Source organism: Coregonus clupeaformis, unplaced genomic scaffold (assembly GCF_020615455.1).
Source record: "Coregonus clupeaformis isolate EN_2021a unplaced genomic scaffold, ASM2061545v1 scaf0018, whole genome shotgun sequence".
Lineage (NCBI taxonomy): Eukaryota > Metazoa > Chordata > Actinopteri > Salmoniformes > Salmonidae > Coregonus > Coregonus clupeaformis.
This window is the reverse complement of record NW_025533473.1, coordinates 331,506-345,539: the sequence shown is the minus strand read 5'-3', so window position 1 is coordinate 345,539 and position 14,034 is coordinate 331,506. Positions and strand designations below refer to the sequence as shown.

Below are 14,034 nucleotides of genomic sequence, written 5' to 3'. Positions count from 1 at the left end.
ATCTTTGACTGCAAACATACCACAGATATTTAGCTTATGGTCATTGGCCACACTTAAGCCTCTTATACATAAAGTCAGCCTTCACAAGGGTTTAGAAAGCCATGTTCTCAAATTCTAGCACCAAATACACTGGACTAGGAACCCAGGAATGTCCCTACTGGCGTCCCTATTGTTTAATGTCAGAATACGGATCTGTAGGTAACCGCCCCGTCCCGCCCCCCTGGATCCCTTTTCCCCTGAGCTAAAGATCCTGCGCATGTTAGGGCTATCAGAGTTAATAAGTTAACTAAAATTAACTTTTAGATTTTAGTGCACTGTAATTTTAGTGCGTTGAAAATACACTGAAAACATCCTAAATACCTAATCAATACAGCTAAAATCTACAATGCCATGTAAAAACATGTTGACTGTAGCTAAGTTTCCATCCAATTTGGGACAGATTTAAGTGAATATTCTAAAATACGCAAAAGAAAATGTGCGCATTTTCCTGGCAGTGGTGTGTTTCCACCAAACGGACCTGTTGCAGTTAAAAATCAGTGTGTGATGAGGTAATGCACACAAAATTCACTTTTTCGCTTAAGTTCTAAAGTTCAATGCGTTTCCATCGCATTTTCAACTCTACGGATAGTTGTCACAAAAACTGTGGAGTTAAATAGCAAATGTGCCTACTCTGGTCTTGGCACGTGCCCTCTAGCCAACAACAGGATGTGATTATTATGGATAAGAGCGAGAATATTTTGTATTTGTCAAGCGGCAGTCGAGTGTCATGTCACCAGAATCAGACCCTCTACATTTATTGGAAAGGAGCATCAAGCTCATACCGTGCACTTTCACCACCCTGTGAAGTTCATCATAACTTATTTCATCTGTAGCCTAATAAACTGCATGGTTTCCTGAGTTGTAGTGGAAGGACCACACACCATGTCATCGCGTGACTCCAAGTTTACTTCGATATGATAGTTATTACTGTAGATCAATATTTGACAATAAAAGGCGTTTCCGCCGCCATTTCTCGCATAATACATTTTAGACACAAAAAGATCCCACCATGTCGAACGAACAATTCTGTTTGCATTTATAAAATTGTACCGAAACATCCTATTTCCATCAGATGTCGATTATTTTTCCTTCTTTGGTATGACTTTACACGCATAAAAACTGTGGATGGAAACGTGGTTAGTGAGGTTAAATAAAAAGTGTGCTTTCTCTGTTTACCTATTTTTGCTAAGTGTTACTTTAGACAAAATCAAGACTTCTATATTCTTGTAATGTTTTTTTGTATGAAAAATCTTAAAATTACAGCTCAAATTTAGAATTTGCGATTAATAACTCTAATACATTTTTCTATCGTTTGACAGCCCTAGCGCATGCGTTTCTTTTCTTTACTTCTTTACTTGACTGTAAGTCGCTTTGGATAAAAGCGTCTGCTAAATGGCATATTATTATTATTATTATTTTTACACACACATTTTATGTAGTCACCCTCCCTTCACATTTCTCACAGTCTAGCGTAAATGTTAATTCTTCAAAATGGTTCATTCTTCAACCATTTCATCTCAATCAGTTTCATGGGGATATGGCAATTCCACAGTAACAGAATGATGCTGAGACAGACTGTCATTCCATTACCAAACTTTGCATCTGCACTGTTCAAGTAAATTTGTTTTTGTTCAATTTTATGTGGAAATTGTTCAAAGTAGTCCTTCTGCATAGAGTTGTATGGTTTGTTTAACTTTGCAATCATTGGTTTTGGTTTGACATACATTTTTAAATGAAAAATCGGAGTCTCAGCATCATTCTGTTATTTTGAAATATGTACAATGAGCAAATTTTAGAGCAGATGGCGTTAAACTATAGCATAGCCTACCTGTGTTTAGTTCAAATCAAAGCACATATTTTGCCTAGTGGCACGTGCTGTTGAGTTTTGGCCACATGAGAGAAACATTTGACCTTTCGCACAATCATCCTAAAATCTCATAAGAAAGTGTTTTTTTGTCTTATAGTAACGTTATACTATGCAATTAGATGATATATCTTGCAGACATTGATTAAGCTTTAATCCAACTTTATTAAACGAGCACCATTCATTTAATAAATAGCCTGTTCTCTATGAGTAGAGCTGAGACTATGCGTAAAGTACAAAATCCCGCACATGCGCAGAAGTGGCGGGACCTTTATCTGTCGGGAAGACGGGTCCAGAAAAGTTGGTGCCGCAGCCACTCCGTTGTTTTATCCCAGTAAGAAGCGTGGCTGGGCTCAGGATCTGATCTATAGATATATTAATGAGAATCCAGGGTTCCCCTTATACACTGAAGCAGACAGGTAAAAACCAGGGTTCCTAGTCGGGTGTATTTGGGGCATTTAAAGGGAAGGATTGGAAACATTTGATTAAATGCAAGACATTTCGCATTATTAAGGACTCACTAGCAATCATGATGGTCTTGGAGTTGCCTCCCAGGCTGTCCTTGAGGAGCCACGTTAGCACAGAGTCTCTGTAAGGCACAAACACCTGCTTCTTCTTCAGGTTGGTGTTCACTCCATCCGGGCTCAGGTCCGCTGTACCAAGACAGGGAAATGATTTCAGATCAATCAAACAATAAGAAAAATCAAATCTAATACTTTCTGTGCTTGATTGAGCTTGCTGGCTTAATAGGTTGCACACCCTGTCAGGCACTTCAGACAGGCTAGAGCAAACACTCAAAGCATTTGAAAGATTTCAAGTAGTATTTGAATCCAGGTCTGATCAATAGGCAAATCAACAGAGAAACTCAATACTCTGCATACTCAGTAGAAGTAAGTCATTGGAACATTGCTGTGGTTCAAATATTGTAATGGGAAAACATATTATTATGGCCTGCATATTCAAGCTAAAAGACATTGCCAGATAAGGGGTTTTATTCCACATTTTTTATTATGCGACTTTAATGAATATGTCCTTATATCTGCTGTCTCTGATTACATTGATATAACAGTTGGTATAACAGTTACCCACCTAGAGCGGAGATGACGTTGCCCAGGGTGACCAGTGACTTGTTGATGTTGCCGCCCTCCTTGAGCCGGACTCCCGTGGCACCGGTGGTGTCCGCCCTCTCGCTGCCCGCCAAGTCCACCAGGTGGATTTTACTGATCGTCTCGCAGGGCATCTCCGCGTCAAACTTAGCCTGGAGAGGAGGGAGACAACACGTAAAAACTCTGAAGGATTTCAAAGAAGCTGAAAGGCTAAGGCTAATATTGTTAAGTCTGATGAAGACCTTTGAGTCAAAACGTTGCACGTAAACTGTGGGTGCATTCTACAGTGTAAATGTCTCCATTTTTCCTAATATGGTTAAGTGCCATCACAGATGTTATTAGTGGCAACCCCTTTAAGGGTTAACATGCAACATATAATGCAGCATCCGGTCCTCCAAAGCTACAGTCCTGCTACTTTTTATTTCTCTCAATCAATGTAATTGATTGGCTAGGAGTCCACTCACTTGGTAACTAAATCCCTAACTAACAAACAAGGACTACTACACTGCGGCCCTTGTGGACTGGAGTTGTGCATTCCTGGAGTAGCGGTAGCTAGCCTAGCGGTAGCTGTAGTATTGGCTATAGCATTAGCTAGGCCCACCTGGGTGAAGTTGATGGTGAAGATGGCGTGGGATCGGCTGCTGGTGTCGTTCATGCCCGTGGCGGCCGTGGTGCGGTTGATGTTGCCAGCCTCCATCAGCTCCTCCACGTCGTGGTAGTTCTGCACAAGGTGCTTGGACAGGTCTGGGGTCAGATTGGATTAACAAAAGAGGTAATAATACAGAGAGACAGACATCCACTGTTATAATGAGCTTGGGAGCCATCATTCTGGCTGAGACAGGTCTGGGTTCAAATTGGATTAACACAGGGAGTTCATCTACAGACAGACATCCACTGTTATAATGAGCTTAGGAGCCATCATTCTGCCTTACAGACAGGACTGGGATCAGTCTCAGAATGAAGAGAAAATACAGTATGCAAGACCAAATCATGTCCCTTATGTCTGTATAATAGTATTGATTATGATATAAAAAGTGTAATGTCTTACCTTCCACGTAGGGTCCATCTTTTGGGTGCTCCCTCACCCTCAGGTTGTAGGTTTGGGTGGACTTCCTCCTGAGCAGGTCCCTGACACGTTCATTGTAGATCTCCAGGTAGCTGATGACATTGAGAGGATAAAGAGGTCATTCAGAGGTCAAGTTTAGCCTGATGACATCTACCAATTATTATTAAGGGACCCTTTTTGTCGTCTCAGGTTTACATGAACAAACCTGATGGATGAGGTACGAATTGCTAGAACGTCTACTGATCATGTGCAATCACTTACTACATTTTAAAAAAGTGTTCATTGAGCCACCATTAAAAAGGAAAGATTCACCCATTTTGAATGTTATATCGTTTTTTTTTGCATCTCTGAGCGATGTTTTATCAATTCTCGGGGTCATTTAATGTTTTCATGTGTATCTGAGCTATTGCCGTTCAAGCAGGCAGAAATGCAGCCTGTATAACGAGTTTTGCATCATATGATGCAAACCACATCACACCGACTGTGACAATTTGTGTTTTGAAAGTTCTATATCTTGAAAACTTGATTGCTGACATGCACAACATTTTGGGATTGTATCAACAGTGGACTAATGAAACAAATACAAAAATATCTTCTTAAGCGTCTTAATTTTTCCAAAGAGGTAAAAACAATTCAAGGAATGACAATGGAATTGCAACGGACATAGTTTTCTTACCTGACCTCGGTGCGGAAGGAGGCCTCATCCCAACGAGTCATCCCAGCAATCCGGCTGAACAGACCCTCACATATCCGTGGAATGAGACCAGCATCTCCCTGATGAAAAATAAATCCATAGAGCAAACCCTTAATCAAACGCAGACGATAAGTTGACGATAAGGCTGACAATTGAAACTGTTCAGTGGAGGACTGAGGAAACCTGTTGATATGTTACAGAACAGATCTTAAAATAATCCATTACAGGGAAGACTCTAAATATGTCAGGTTTGGCTTTAGTCTTTCTCCAAAACAGTCCAATACATAAGAGTCCACAGAGAAAACTGACACTATGAACTTTGACTTGTACTTTCCCCTAATCACTCAGACTTGTGAAAGCAAAACAGGACTGTCGGAGCCCTCGTTCGTTACTGTGATATTTGCTTAGGGTCTCCACGACTGATTGAAGTCCCAATAGTCTGATAACAAAAACAACAGCCCAGTTGAGTAGGCAAATGTTGTGGAAACTTCCAGAAACGTCATGAACGGAGTAGACCTGATTACTTATCTCCATGTCAGAGAGGCATGATTGTTCTACATTATATATTTATATCTGAACATTCCACAACGTTGTGCCCTGCTGAACACAGCCCAGTCTTTGATTTGGGAATCCAGGGCCTGTATTCATAAAGCGTCTCAGAGTAGGAGTGCTGATCTAGGATAAGTTTTGCTTTTTAGATATTTAATACGATTATATAGACAAGGGGGACCTGATCCTAGATCAGCACTCCTACAAAGGGAATGTTTGTCTCACTGGATTTCCCATCATGGTGTAGGACTTCCCAGAGCCAGTCTGGCCGTAGGCGAAGATGCAGGCGTTGTAGCCTTGGAACGCAGCCTTGAGGACATCTGAGCCCAGGTCTTTGAACACCTGCAAAGGAAGAGGGCAAACATGGGCTTGTTCAATAAGGTGAAATGTTCAGAGCTTTGGCAAATTGGAATGTAATGTAGCTGATATGATTCACAATGACAGGGACTCATTTGTTCCACACAGTACATTTAGATCTGAATGTTCTGTAAAGGTGTGACCGCCTGAACAGGCCACAGATCTAACTAGCTAAAACAGATCTTACAGTAAGCAGTCAGTGAAAGAAAGAAACTAGCCAACACAATACAAAGTCAAAAATATGGAATTTATGCATGCATAATTTTAACACATTTATAACAGTTAACTCATAGGCTATGTGTTACTATTAATATTACACTGACATGATACCAGGGGTGAAAGTAAGCCGGTATGGTCCAGGACAGAGAACTGGCAAAATAGATAGTGGGGGTACGCCGTCCCGGTTGAACATGAGCCTATAACAATAATTAAAACAAAGATTCCAAGAAAACTGTAGGCCATTACACTATTATTTATCATTACCACATTTCACCCACATTAAAAATTAGCAAATGGACTTGAAAATGTGTGGAATACACTCCAAAATGCGATGTGGTTCAGCGATAACACATTTTGCAACGAGACGCACGTGGACAGTGGACGCATCAGTTCAGGTTACAAGTGTAAGACTAATAAAATGACAATCCCCGAATGTCATTCATTACACTTCTTGGTGTTTTGTTACAGATGGCTCTTTCCATTCATCAAATGGCAGGTGCACAGCGCACTGTATGGATGCAGGAATTATTTTAGAGTGGATGAACCAGGCTTACAGGAGCGTTTTCATCTGATTGTTTGATAGTCAGATGAAAACATCATGACTGGTTATGTGAATGCCACATTAAAAGGTAATACATTCTAATTAAACAACATCTTTTAGGCCCACAGAGATCTTAACAGGGATTCTATAAGTAATTCTGTTTAGGCCTCTCAAACATGTGTGCAAGTGAGAAGATACCGTACCAGTAAGAAATGAAATCTACTTTGACCCCTGTATGATGCAATTTTATGAATAAAAAAGGTTGCACAACAGTAAGTCATATCTTACGCCAGAAACTTGTGAGTCAACATGTAGACTAGAGTATCAGCACATTAGCAAACTGTTTTGACTCAATTAACTTCCATCCATGACAAAATGTCCTACAAGTAAAACATAAAAATGACCCCTGAACAGAGGCAAATGTAAGCTGCTTTGACTATAATCGGATTTGGACAACAACAACAATATTATTTGAGAAAAAAACACTTACCTTTTCCTGAGAAACAAAGGTGTTGCTTTTACTGTCAGAGGAGTCATAGGAGAAGTCATAGGTGAAGGTCTTCTTCCTCTCCCTCATGGAATCCCCAGTAATGCCATCTGGTATCTAATGAAATACAACACAATAGGAATAAATATACTGTAAACACAAAGCTGAGTGCAATCTCAAGATGATGGATGTTCACTGATCATATTTTATGACCAAATAATTAAATTATGTATTAAATTAATCTAAATTAACTGATGAAATAGCACTAGTATTAAAAAGTATTAAATAGTCATATTAAATAACATTTTATGCTAAACATCTGCCAAGTTGAAAGAAATACAGTCCTAGCTATGGGTAGATTGATTATTATTGCAGTAGAAAGCCTGTTTAAAACGTACAATTACCTTCAAGTTTGCAATGGTGGTCTTGTCCCCTTTTATTTCAATTATGTTTTTGGCAGTCAAGTCCTTCTCCCTGTAAAAATCAAAACAGGTTACTACTTCCAAATAATTAAGCTCCCCTTTCTTTGAGCCAAACCAGGATGCGACGGAGACAGTGAACCAATGAAGAAGCATCAGAGTAAGACAATTATTACTTTCATGTTGTACCAAATTGCAGTACTTTGTGATTCACAAATTGGACCAACAAGAAAGGTACCCGTTACATTAGCAACAAAAGACAACATAGTAAACACAAATTTACTGTGATTAATTCATCTATAAATCTATAATATTGGGCATTGTTATCTTTGCAGAAGACTACATTCTCTCTAAGATAGGGAGAATGGCCCCAACTGAATCCTCTCAGTTCTTATTAGCTTAATTGATCACTAAAAGTTGTCTGGAGGAAATGTCTCTTGGTATGCCTCTTCCTAGTCTCTCTGTGGAAGAATTCAGTTCAAGCTTTTATTAATAGTGGCCTTTCCAGTATGACATACTGTAATGAAATAAAACCGTACTTTCTGGTGCCTAACAGATTACCATCAACACAATGCCAACCGAATCAGGTTATACTCTGGGCGGATCGGTCTAAAAATGCGTGAAAGGTTACTTTCTTCAGAATCCTTTTTCTACAAGTGCATCTTACTTATTTGGAATCTGTACATCATATTTCACACACCCACATTTAACATAGATGTGCAGAGTAAGTGAAAGGGTGGTTGTCTTCTGTCATGCAGCTATGTATGCATCCTATTTACTGTTGGAAATAGTTTATGTGATAAAGAAAACTAAATGCCATGCAATTATTGACAGATGTCAGAAAAGTATTAAGGCATCCCTCCCATAATCCCTGGGTGGCTGCCAATACTAACTCCCAATGCCAGACACAGCAGTTCCTATTCTTCATGTTTGTTTTGTTGGTTAACTTGTCCACCCGTCACCTTGCCAGCTGTCTGCTACCTAAAATAATAATGTTTGTGTGCCAACCTCCAGGCGTTCTTATTGGTGGATTAGCAAGGGGATGTGTGGTGGGCTCGTGCTCCTTTGAGTGGGGTTGGCATTTTAATCCCAAATGCTGTCTCCATTTAAATTTAGGAAGAGACAGTTGTGGCAACGTCAGTGCTTGTTATGACAAATATATTAAGCAGTGTTCTTGCAACACATGGCCAGTCATATGATGCCAGTCAAATTAGTGTATTAAACTGTTACAATAAAGTTCGAAATGGCTACAATGTATCACAATGAGCCAGTGTTCAGCCGGGCGCCTCTCTTCAAAGGAAACAATATAATCATTAGCAACAACAATACCATAATTTGGCCGTTTTAGTTTTTTTTGCATGTTTTTTGCTTTACTTACCTTCGGTTCATAGGCCTGAGCCGGACAGCCACCCGCACGGATGCCATTGCACATCCCTGTTGTGTCAGCGTCACCTGTTACTAGATCCAGTTATCCTTGAAAGGAACAACCCAATCGTTTTATGTACAAATAAATGTGGCTAGCGCGCAAACCAGCAGGCTAAACGCGTTTCAGTATCTTGAGTCTGTTTCCAATTTCCTCTGTACCACCCGACCGGTTGCACAGAGACAAGGTTACTTTCAAAAGAAGATCGCTAGTTACTTCGTGTAGCTTGGTCCTCACACCGTGCACCCCTCTGAGACTTGAGCGTGCACCTTATATTATATTACTATCATTAGCGTCACAGAAAAATGATCAAACTCACGAAGTGTCATCAGCTAGTAAATCACAAAGCTGATACGGGTACTCGGAGAGGACAAAATGAACTCGTGGGAAAAATAGTTTCACTCCTGTACAGCCGGTGGCGGTAGAGAACTACCTTTTGATTAACCGAAGACGACCCAGAAGCCAGCGCGCGCACATTCACTTCCTGTGTTTTCTGGAAAGTGTGTAGAGAGGTGAGTGTTCTCACCGTTTCAAGTCAGTTTATCTGGAATCAGGAGATGTTCTGTTTGCACACATATAAATATTAATCTGTTTAATCTGTACATGTGTCTGGTCAGCAGCACCAGCTACCAGTTCGAGGTGATGAAGCTTACTATAAATGTTTATTAGCTAGCGTGCATCACCGCTTCATTCATTGCACTAGCTAGCCAGTAGTAGGTCAAGCTAGCTAGCAAGCTAAAGTACCCAGCTAATGTGGCGATGTTTTGTTGTTGTTCCAGGTGAAAGAGCGCCAGGTGAAAGTTGTTAATCATGGATATTCGACCAAACCACACCATTTACATCAATAATGTAAATGATAAGATCAAGAAGGATGGTAATAATCACAGTACATCATTGTTCCAAGATCATGTAGCTAGCTAACTACAGCGTTCCTTCAGAGCTAGATAGCCATTTACCCTCTTGTACTGGAGCTGTAGTAAGTTTACATAGATTTCTTTGTCTGTGTCAATGGTGTATAAGTAACGATCGTTAAATAACCTTTGGTGTTTCCTTCTAGAACTGAAGCGGTCACTCTATGCCCTGTTCTCTCAGTTTGGGCAAGTCATGGACATTGTTGCCATGAAAACCATGAAGATGAGAGGGCAGGCGTTTGTAGTGTTCAAAGAGCTTGCCTCTTCTACGAACGCACTGCGTCAACTTCAAGGTTTTCCTTTCTACAATAAGCCCATGGTAAGTTATTACTTAGTAGTCATGCATGTCATTTTCACAAGTGGAAGTAGTACAGGGTGGTATTCATTACGGTATACAAGCAAAACGTTTTGCAATGAAAATGTTAGTTTCTTTGTGGACAACTTCAGGCAGTTCCTCTGCTTTTCGGTCTGTTTTCTACCATTTGGTTTCTAGTGAATACGACCCAGGCCTGTGCGTGGCAAAAATCGTATTGTAATTGTCTCTTATTTTCAGCGCATTCAGTATGCAAAGACAGACTCTGAGGTGATCTCCAAAATCAGAGGCACGTTTGGGGACAAGGACAAGAAGAAGGACAGGAAGAAGAAGGGTCAAGATCAAGTGGCCAACGTGGCCAAGAAACCAGCACTGGTGAGACTAGTATTGTATATGCACATAGGCTATATGACTGCGTCCCAAATGGCATCCTATTCCCTATATAGTGACTCTTTTTGACCAGACCCTATAGGGCAGGGGTTGGCAACCTGCTCAACTGTGGGTGACTATTGTTATTTATTTATTTTAAATGGTTAAAAAAAGACTGTAAAATCACCAGGAATTCAGCTAAAATTAGTTTAATTTAGGAAATCTGTTCCCAATAGACATATGGCATCGTGTCTCAATGTAATTCAATGTATGAAATGTTTCAAGTTTTAATGTCACGTGCACAAGTACAGCCTTTCTTGCCAGCTCTAAACCCAACAATGCAATAATCAATATCAATGTAGTACTAAAAATAACATTAGGAAGAACAAAAACAGAAATAAGAAGAACACAAGAAAGTAAGTAAGCTATATACATGGTCAGTTCCAATACCATATTTACAATGTGCTGGCATACTGGAGCGATAGAGGTAGGTATGTATAGGTGTAAGGTGACTAGGCATCAGGATATATGATAAATAGAGTAGTAGCAGCGTATATGATGATTGTATGTGAGTGCGTGTGTGTGTAGAGTCAGTATAGATGTGTGTACATGTTATGTGTGTGTGTGTGTGAACAAATGAAGTGTGTGTGTTGGAGTGTGAGTGTGCATAGAGAGAGTGCAAAAATAAAATACAAGGGTCAACTCAGATAGTCTGTTGCCGTGTACAAATTATTGTAATTATGCTCCGGCCCCCGACCATCCGCTCAGACAAAATTAGTTCCGAGGCTGAATCTAGTTGCCTACCCCTGCCATAGGGCATGAGTATATGTCAACGAAATGCACATAGCCATCCTGTACGCATTTGAATGTAGTCAGTCATTTTACTCCAACACTATTTTCATAACTTGTTTATCTTTTCTATTAACAGGGATCAGCCAACACAAACAATGCTCCAACAACCATGCAGGTAAGCCTTTCAAGCCCTATCAAGAATAATAACCTAGAATGTAAACTAGGTTGAGTAAACTCAACTCCATATACATCTCAATGGAGTTGAGTTGCGGTGAGTGTCGGCGAAGTGTACCTACGACTACATCAAGTCGGTATCAGTAAATACTTGTACCTATGTTTGTCCTGTGTAACTGTGTTATTTTCTTTGGGTGCTGCCATCCATAGTTCTGCTCTGTTCTGTTTTCCAATAGAATATGAAGTTAGTGACTTCAAACATGCACTACCACGCGATACTTCTATAAATATAAATAATTTAATGCTAACTGTGTACCTGTGCTTGTCCTGATTGTTATAGAGTTGTCAGTGGGAGTTGGAATCTATAGTTTTTTATAAGAAATTGCATTATATGCATCCCCTGCCCAAAAAAAAGAATCTGCCGTGCAATGATGGGGCTGCTCCTTCTCCGTTAACAAACAACGGCTCCCTTGGCGGAGGTCGCATAAATGCTGTTGTTTTTCCCAAAACTACGGCTTGCAGCATCCAAAGAAAATAATGTAGGTACACAGGAGAACCATAGGTACAAGGTACGCATTAAAGAATGTACATTTTTTCAAGTATCGACTGATACCGACTGTAATAGGGGGTACACTCCGCCGACACTCATCGCAACTCAACTCCATTGAGATGTATATGGAGTTGTTTACTCAGCAAATGTCCCTTGTGAGTGACTAAATCACTAGTAATGATGGACTCTCTTAATAAGCTCAATGTTGCAATGCCTTCCCTTGTATTCTTGCAAAAATCTCTACTACTCTGCTTTAGGAACGTTTTACTGTTTAATGTGCCCTTTTTGGATTAACTGTTGGAGTGCTACAGATAGTCTGGTCTGCTTATTGACTAAGCTGTAAAAATGTTCCATGGGAAGATTCTATGCAACAATTACAGACTGATTTCTTTGTCTTTTTAGGTTCCAGACAATCCACCCAACTACATTTTATTCCTTAATAACCTGCCAGAAGAAACTAATGAAATGATGCTCTCCATGCTGTTCAATCAGTGAGTATTGGATGATCTTGTTGTCAAATGAGTAAACTGGCCTAGATGCCTGATTGCCTTCATTCAACATCGACAACAATCGTTATTGAGTCTGGCTGATGAACTTGTGAAATATACAGTACTATCTTTATATCAGGGTTTCTTAAACTATGGGTAGGGACCCTGGGCATGTGAGAGAGGTGGGTCGCGAGTTATGAGAATACATGTATAATCACACATGATTTAATTTTAATTTGGGTCGTTTGGAGGAAGGTCCTCTGTAGCTCAGCTGGTAGAGCACAGCGCTTGTAACGCCAGGGTAGTGGGTTCGATCCCCGGGACCACCCATACACACACAAAAAAAATGTATGCACGCATGACTGTAAGTCGCTTTGGATAAAAGCATCTGCTAAATGGCATATTATTATTATAAGATTTGGGTCACAGGGGGATGGTCAATTTCTAATTTGGTACTCTAGCTGAAAAAGTTTAAGAACCTGCTTTATATCCTTCACATTTCAGACTTCACCATTGCAGGTGGTGAAGCCTTTGATATATTATATTTTGCAGCATGGCAACTGGGGCTCTGTTCAAGAGGGTGCAGAACGTTCAGATAGAAAGCATTGTGTAGATCATGTCAGCTCTATTCATTACATTTCTGATTTCTGAACATTTCACCTCTCTCAATACACCTGTGATTTCTCTTTTTCCTCATAGATTCCCTGGTTTCAAAGAGGTGCGACTCGTCCCTGGAAAACACGACATCTCCTTTGTGGAGTTTGAGAGCGAGGGCCAGGCGGGAGTGGCCAAAGATGCGCTGCAAGGCTTCCGGATTACGGCCCAATGCGCCATGAAGATCACTTATGCCAAGAAGTAGTCCCCACAATGACGTCACTGGACAAGGGACACATATTGGACTCTGGGTTAGAGATGGGTTGGACCCCCTGATTAGTTTTTTCTTTGTTTTTTGTATCGGCTGTGGAATCTCTTAGGAGCTTTCGTTGTTTTTTTTACTGATTTCTGTGCAGTCGCTGTGAGGCAGAGTGAAGAGAATCCTCTGATCCTCGTCTCTCTATCTCTATTTTGTTTGGCACAGTAATAAAGGACTTTTGTGTAACTGTGGTGCCTCAGATGCTTCCTCTGAGATGTTCCACGTTTCTATCCTGGTCCTGAAGGCCCCAAAAGGACAGCTGATGATTGTAGATTCAAGCCCAATAACATGTACAATTGTAGTGTCATGACATCCTTACTCTCTGGGGGGCTTTACTTGGCTCTAGCGACTCCTTGTGGCGGGCCGCGCACCTGCAGGCTGACTTCGGTCGTCAGTTGAACAGTGTTTCGTCCGACACATTGATGCGGCTGGCTTCCGGGTTAAGCGAGCAGGTGTTAAGAAGCGCGGTTTGGCGGGTCTTGTTTCGGAGGACGCATGGCTCTACCTTCGCCTCTCCCGAGCCCGTTGGGGAGTTGCAGCGATGAGTCAAGATCGTAATATCGTGAAATTGAGGAGAAAAAAAGGGGGTAAAAGAAAAAAGAAAGCTCTTGGATCAACAACAGTAAATACACCACCATTCTTTCAGACTGTTCAGTCTATTCAGATCTAGCACTGTCTGCCTGCTTTCGTAATACTTAAACATCTCAACTGACAGGCACATCAATAATATTGTTTACAAATGTATGGTCATAACACAACA

At 40.6% G+C, this 14,034-nt stretch overlaps 2 protein-coding genes across 14 annotated transcripts in view; one reads left to right on the top strand and one right to left on the bottom strand.

Annotated features, from left to right (window-relative positions):
- The window catches only part of LOC123483063 (kinesin-like protein KIF16B), a 32,476-nt gene extending 23,337 nt beyond the window's left edge, over nt 1-9,139 (bottom strand). For 6 of the 12 annotated variants that reach the window (XM_045212485.1, XM_045212489.1, XM_045212487.1 and 3 more), the window contains exons 1-9: nt 8,720-9,132; nt 7,327-7,396; nt 6,926-7,039; nt 5,544-5,660; nt 4,752-4,849; nt 4,058-4,167; nt 3,611-3,753; nt 2,993-3,161; nt 2,425-2,556 (exon numbers count right to left, since the gene is read on the bottom strand). In XM_045212485.1, coding sequence (XP_045068420.1) covers nt 2,425-2,556; nt 2,993-3,161; nt 3,611-3,753; nt 4,058-4,167; nt 4,752-4,849; nt 5,544-5,660; nt 6,926-7,039; nt 7,327-7,396; nt 8,720-8,766 — 1,000 coding nt within the window. In that variant the 5' untranslated portion in view covers nt 8,767-9,132. Of the gene's footprint in view, nt 1-2,424; nt 2,557-2,992; nt 3,162-3,610; nt 3,754-4,057; nt 4,168-4,751; nt 4,850-5,543; nt 5,661-6,925; nt 7,040-7,326; nt 7,397-8,719 lie in introns of all 12 variants that reach the window. The other 6 variants (XM_045212492.1, XM_045212493.1, XM_045212494.1 and 3 more) reach the window with 4 other exon arrangements.
- A 57-nt stretch (nt 9,140-9,196) lies between these two features.
- On the top strand, nt 9,197-13,460 carry LOC123483076 (U2 small nuclear ribonucleoprotein B''-like). Of its 2 annotated transcripts, none has more exons than XM_045212526.1 (7): nt 9,197-9,276; nt 9,544-9,638; nt 9,822-9,994; nt 10,229-10,363; nt 11,286-11,324; nt 12,276-12,364; nt 13,061-13,460. In XM_045212526.1, the coding sequence occupies exons 2-7, from the start codon at nt 9,575-9,577 to the stop codon at nt 13,218-13,220; spliced, it is 660 nt and encodes a 219-aa protein (XP_045068461.1). In that variant the 5' UTR covers nt 9,197-9,276; nt 9,544-9,574; the 3' UTR covers nt 13,221-13,460. The 2 variants fall into 2 exon arrangements, with proteins under 2 accessions (XP_045068461.1, XP_045068460.1); XM_045212525.1 differs by lacking the exon at nt 9,197-9,276 and adding an exon at nt 9,283-9,403.
- Nucleotides 13,461-14,034: the final 574 nt, after the last annotated feature.

Bases quoted from the DNA above. Each gene is read 5' to 3' on its own strand.
- LOC123483076 (XM_045212526.1), top strand. From the start codon at position 9,575: ATGGATATTCGACCAAACCACACCATTTACATCAATAATGTAAATGAT. The intron at 10,364-11,285 runs GTGAGACTAGTA...TTCTATTAACAG, and splicing joins TGGCCAAGAAACCAGCACTG to GGATCAGCCAACACAAACAA. The intron at 11,325-12,275 runs GTAAGCCTTTCA...TTGTCTTTTTAG, and splicing joins ATGCTCCAACAACCATGCAG to GTTCCAGACAATCCACCCAA.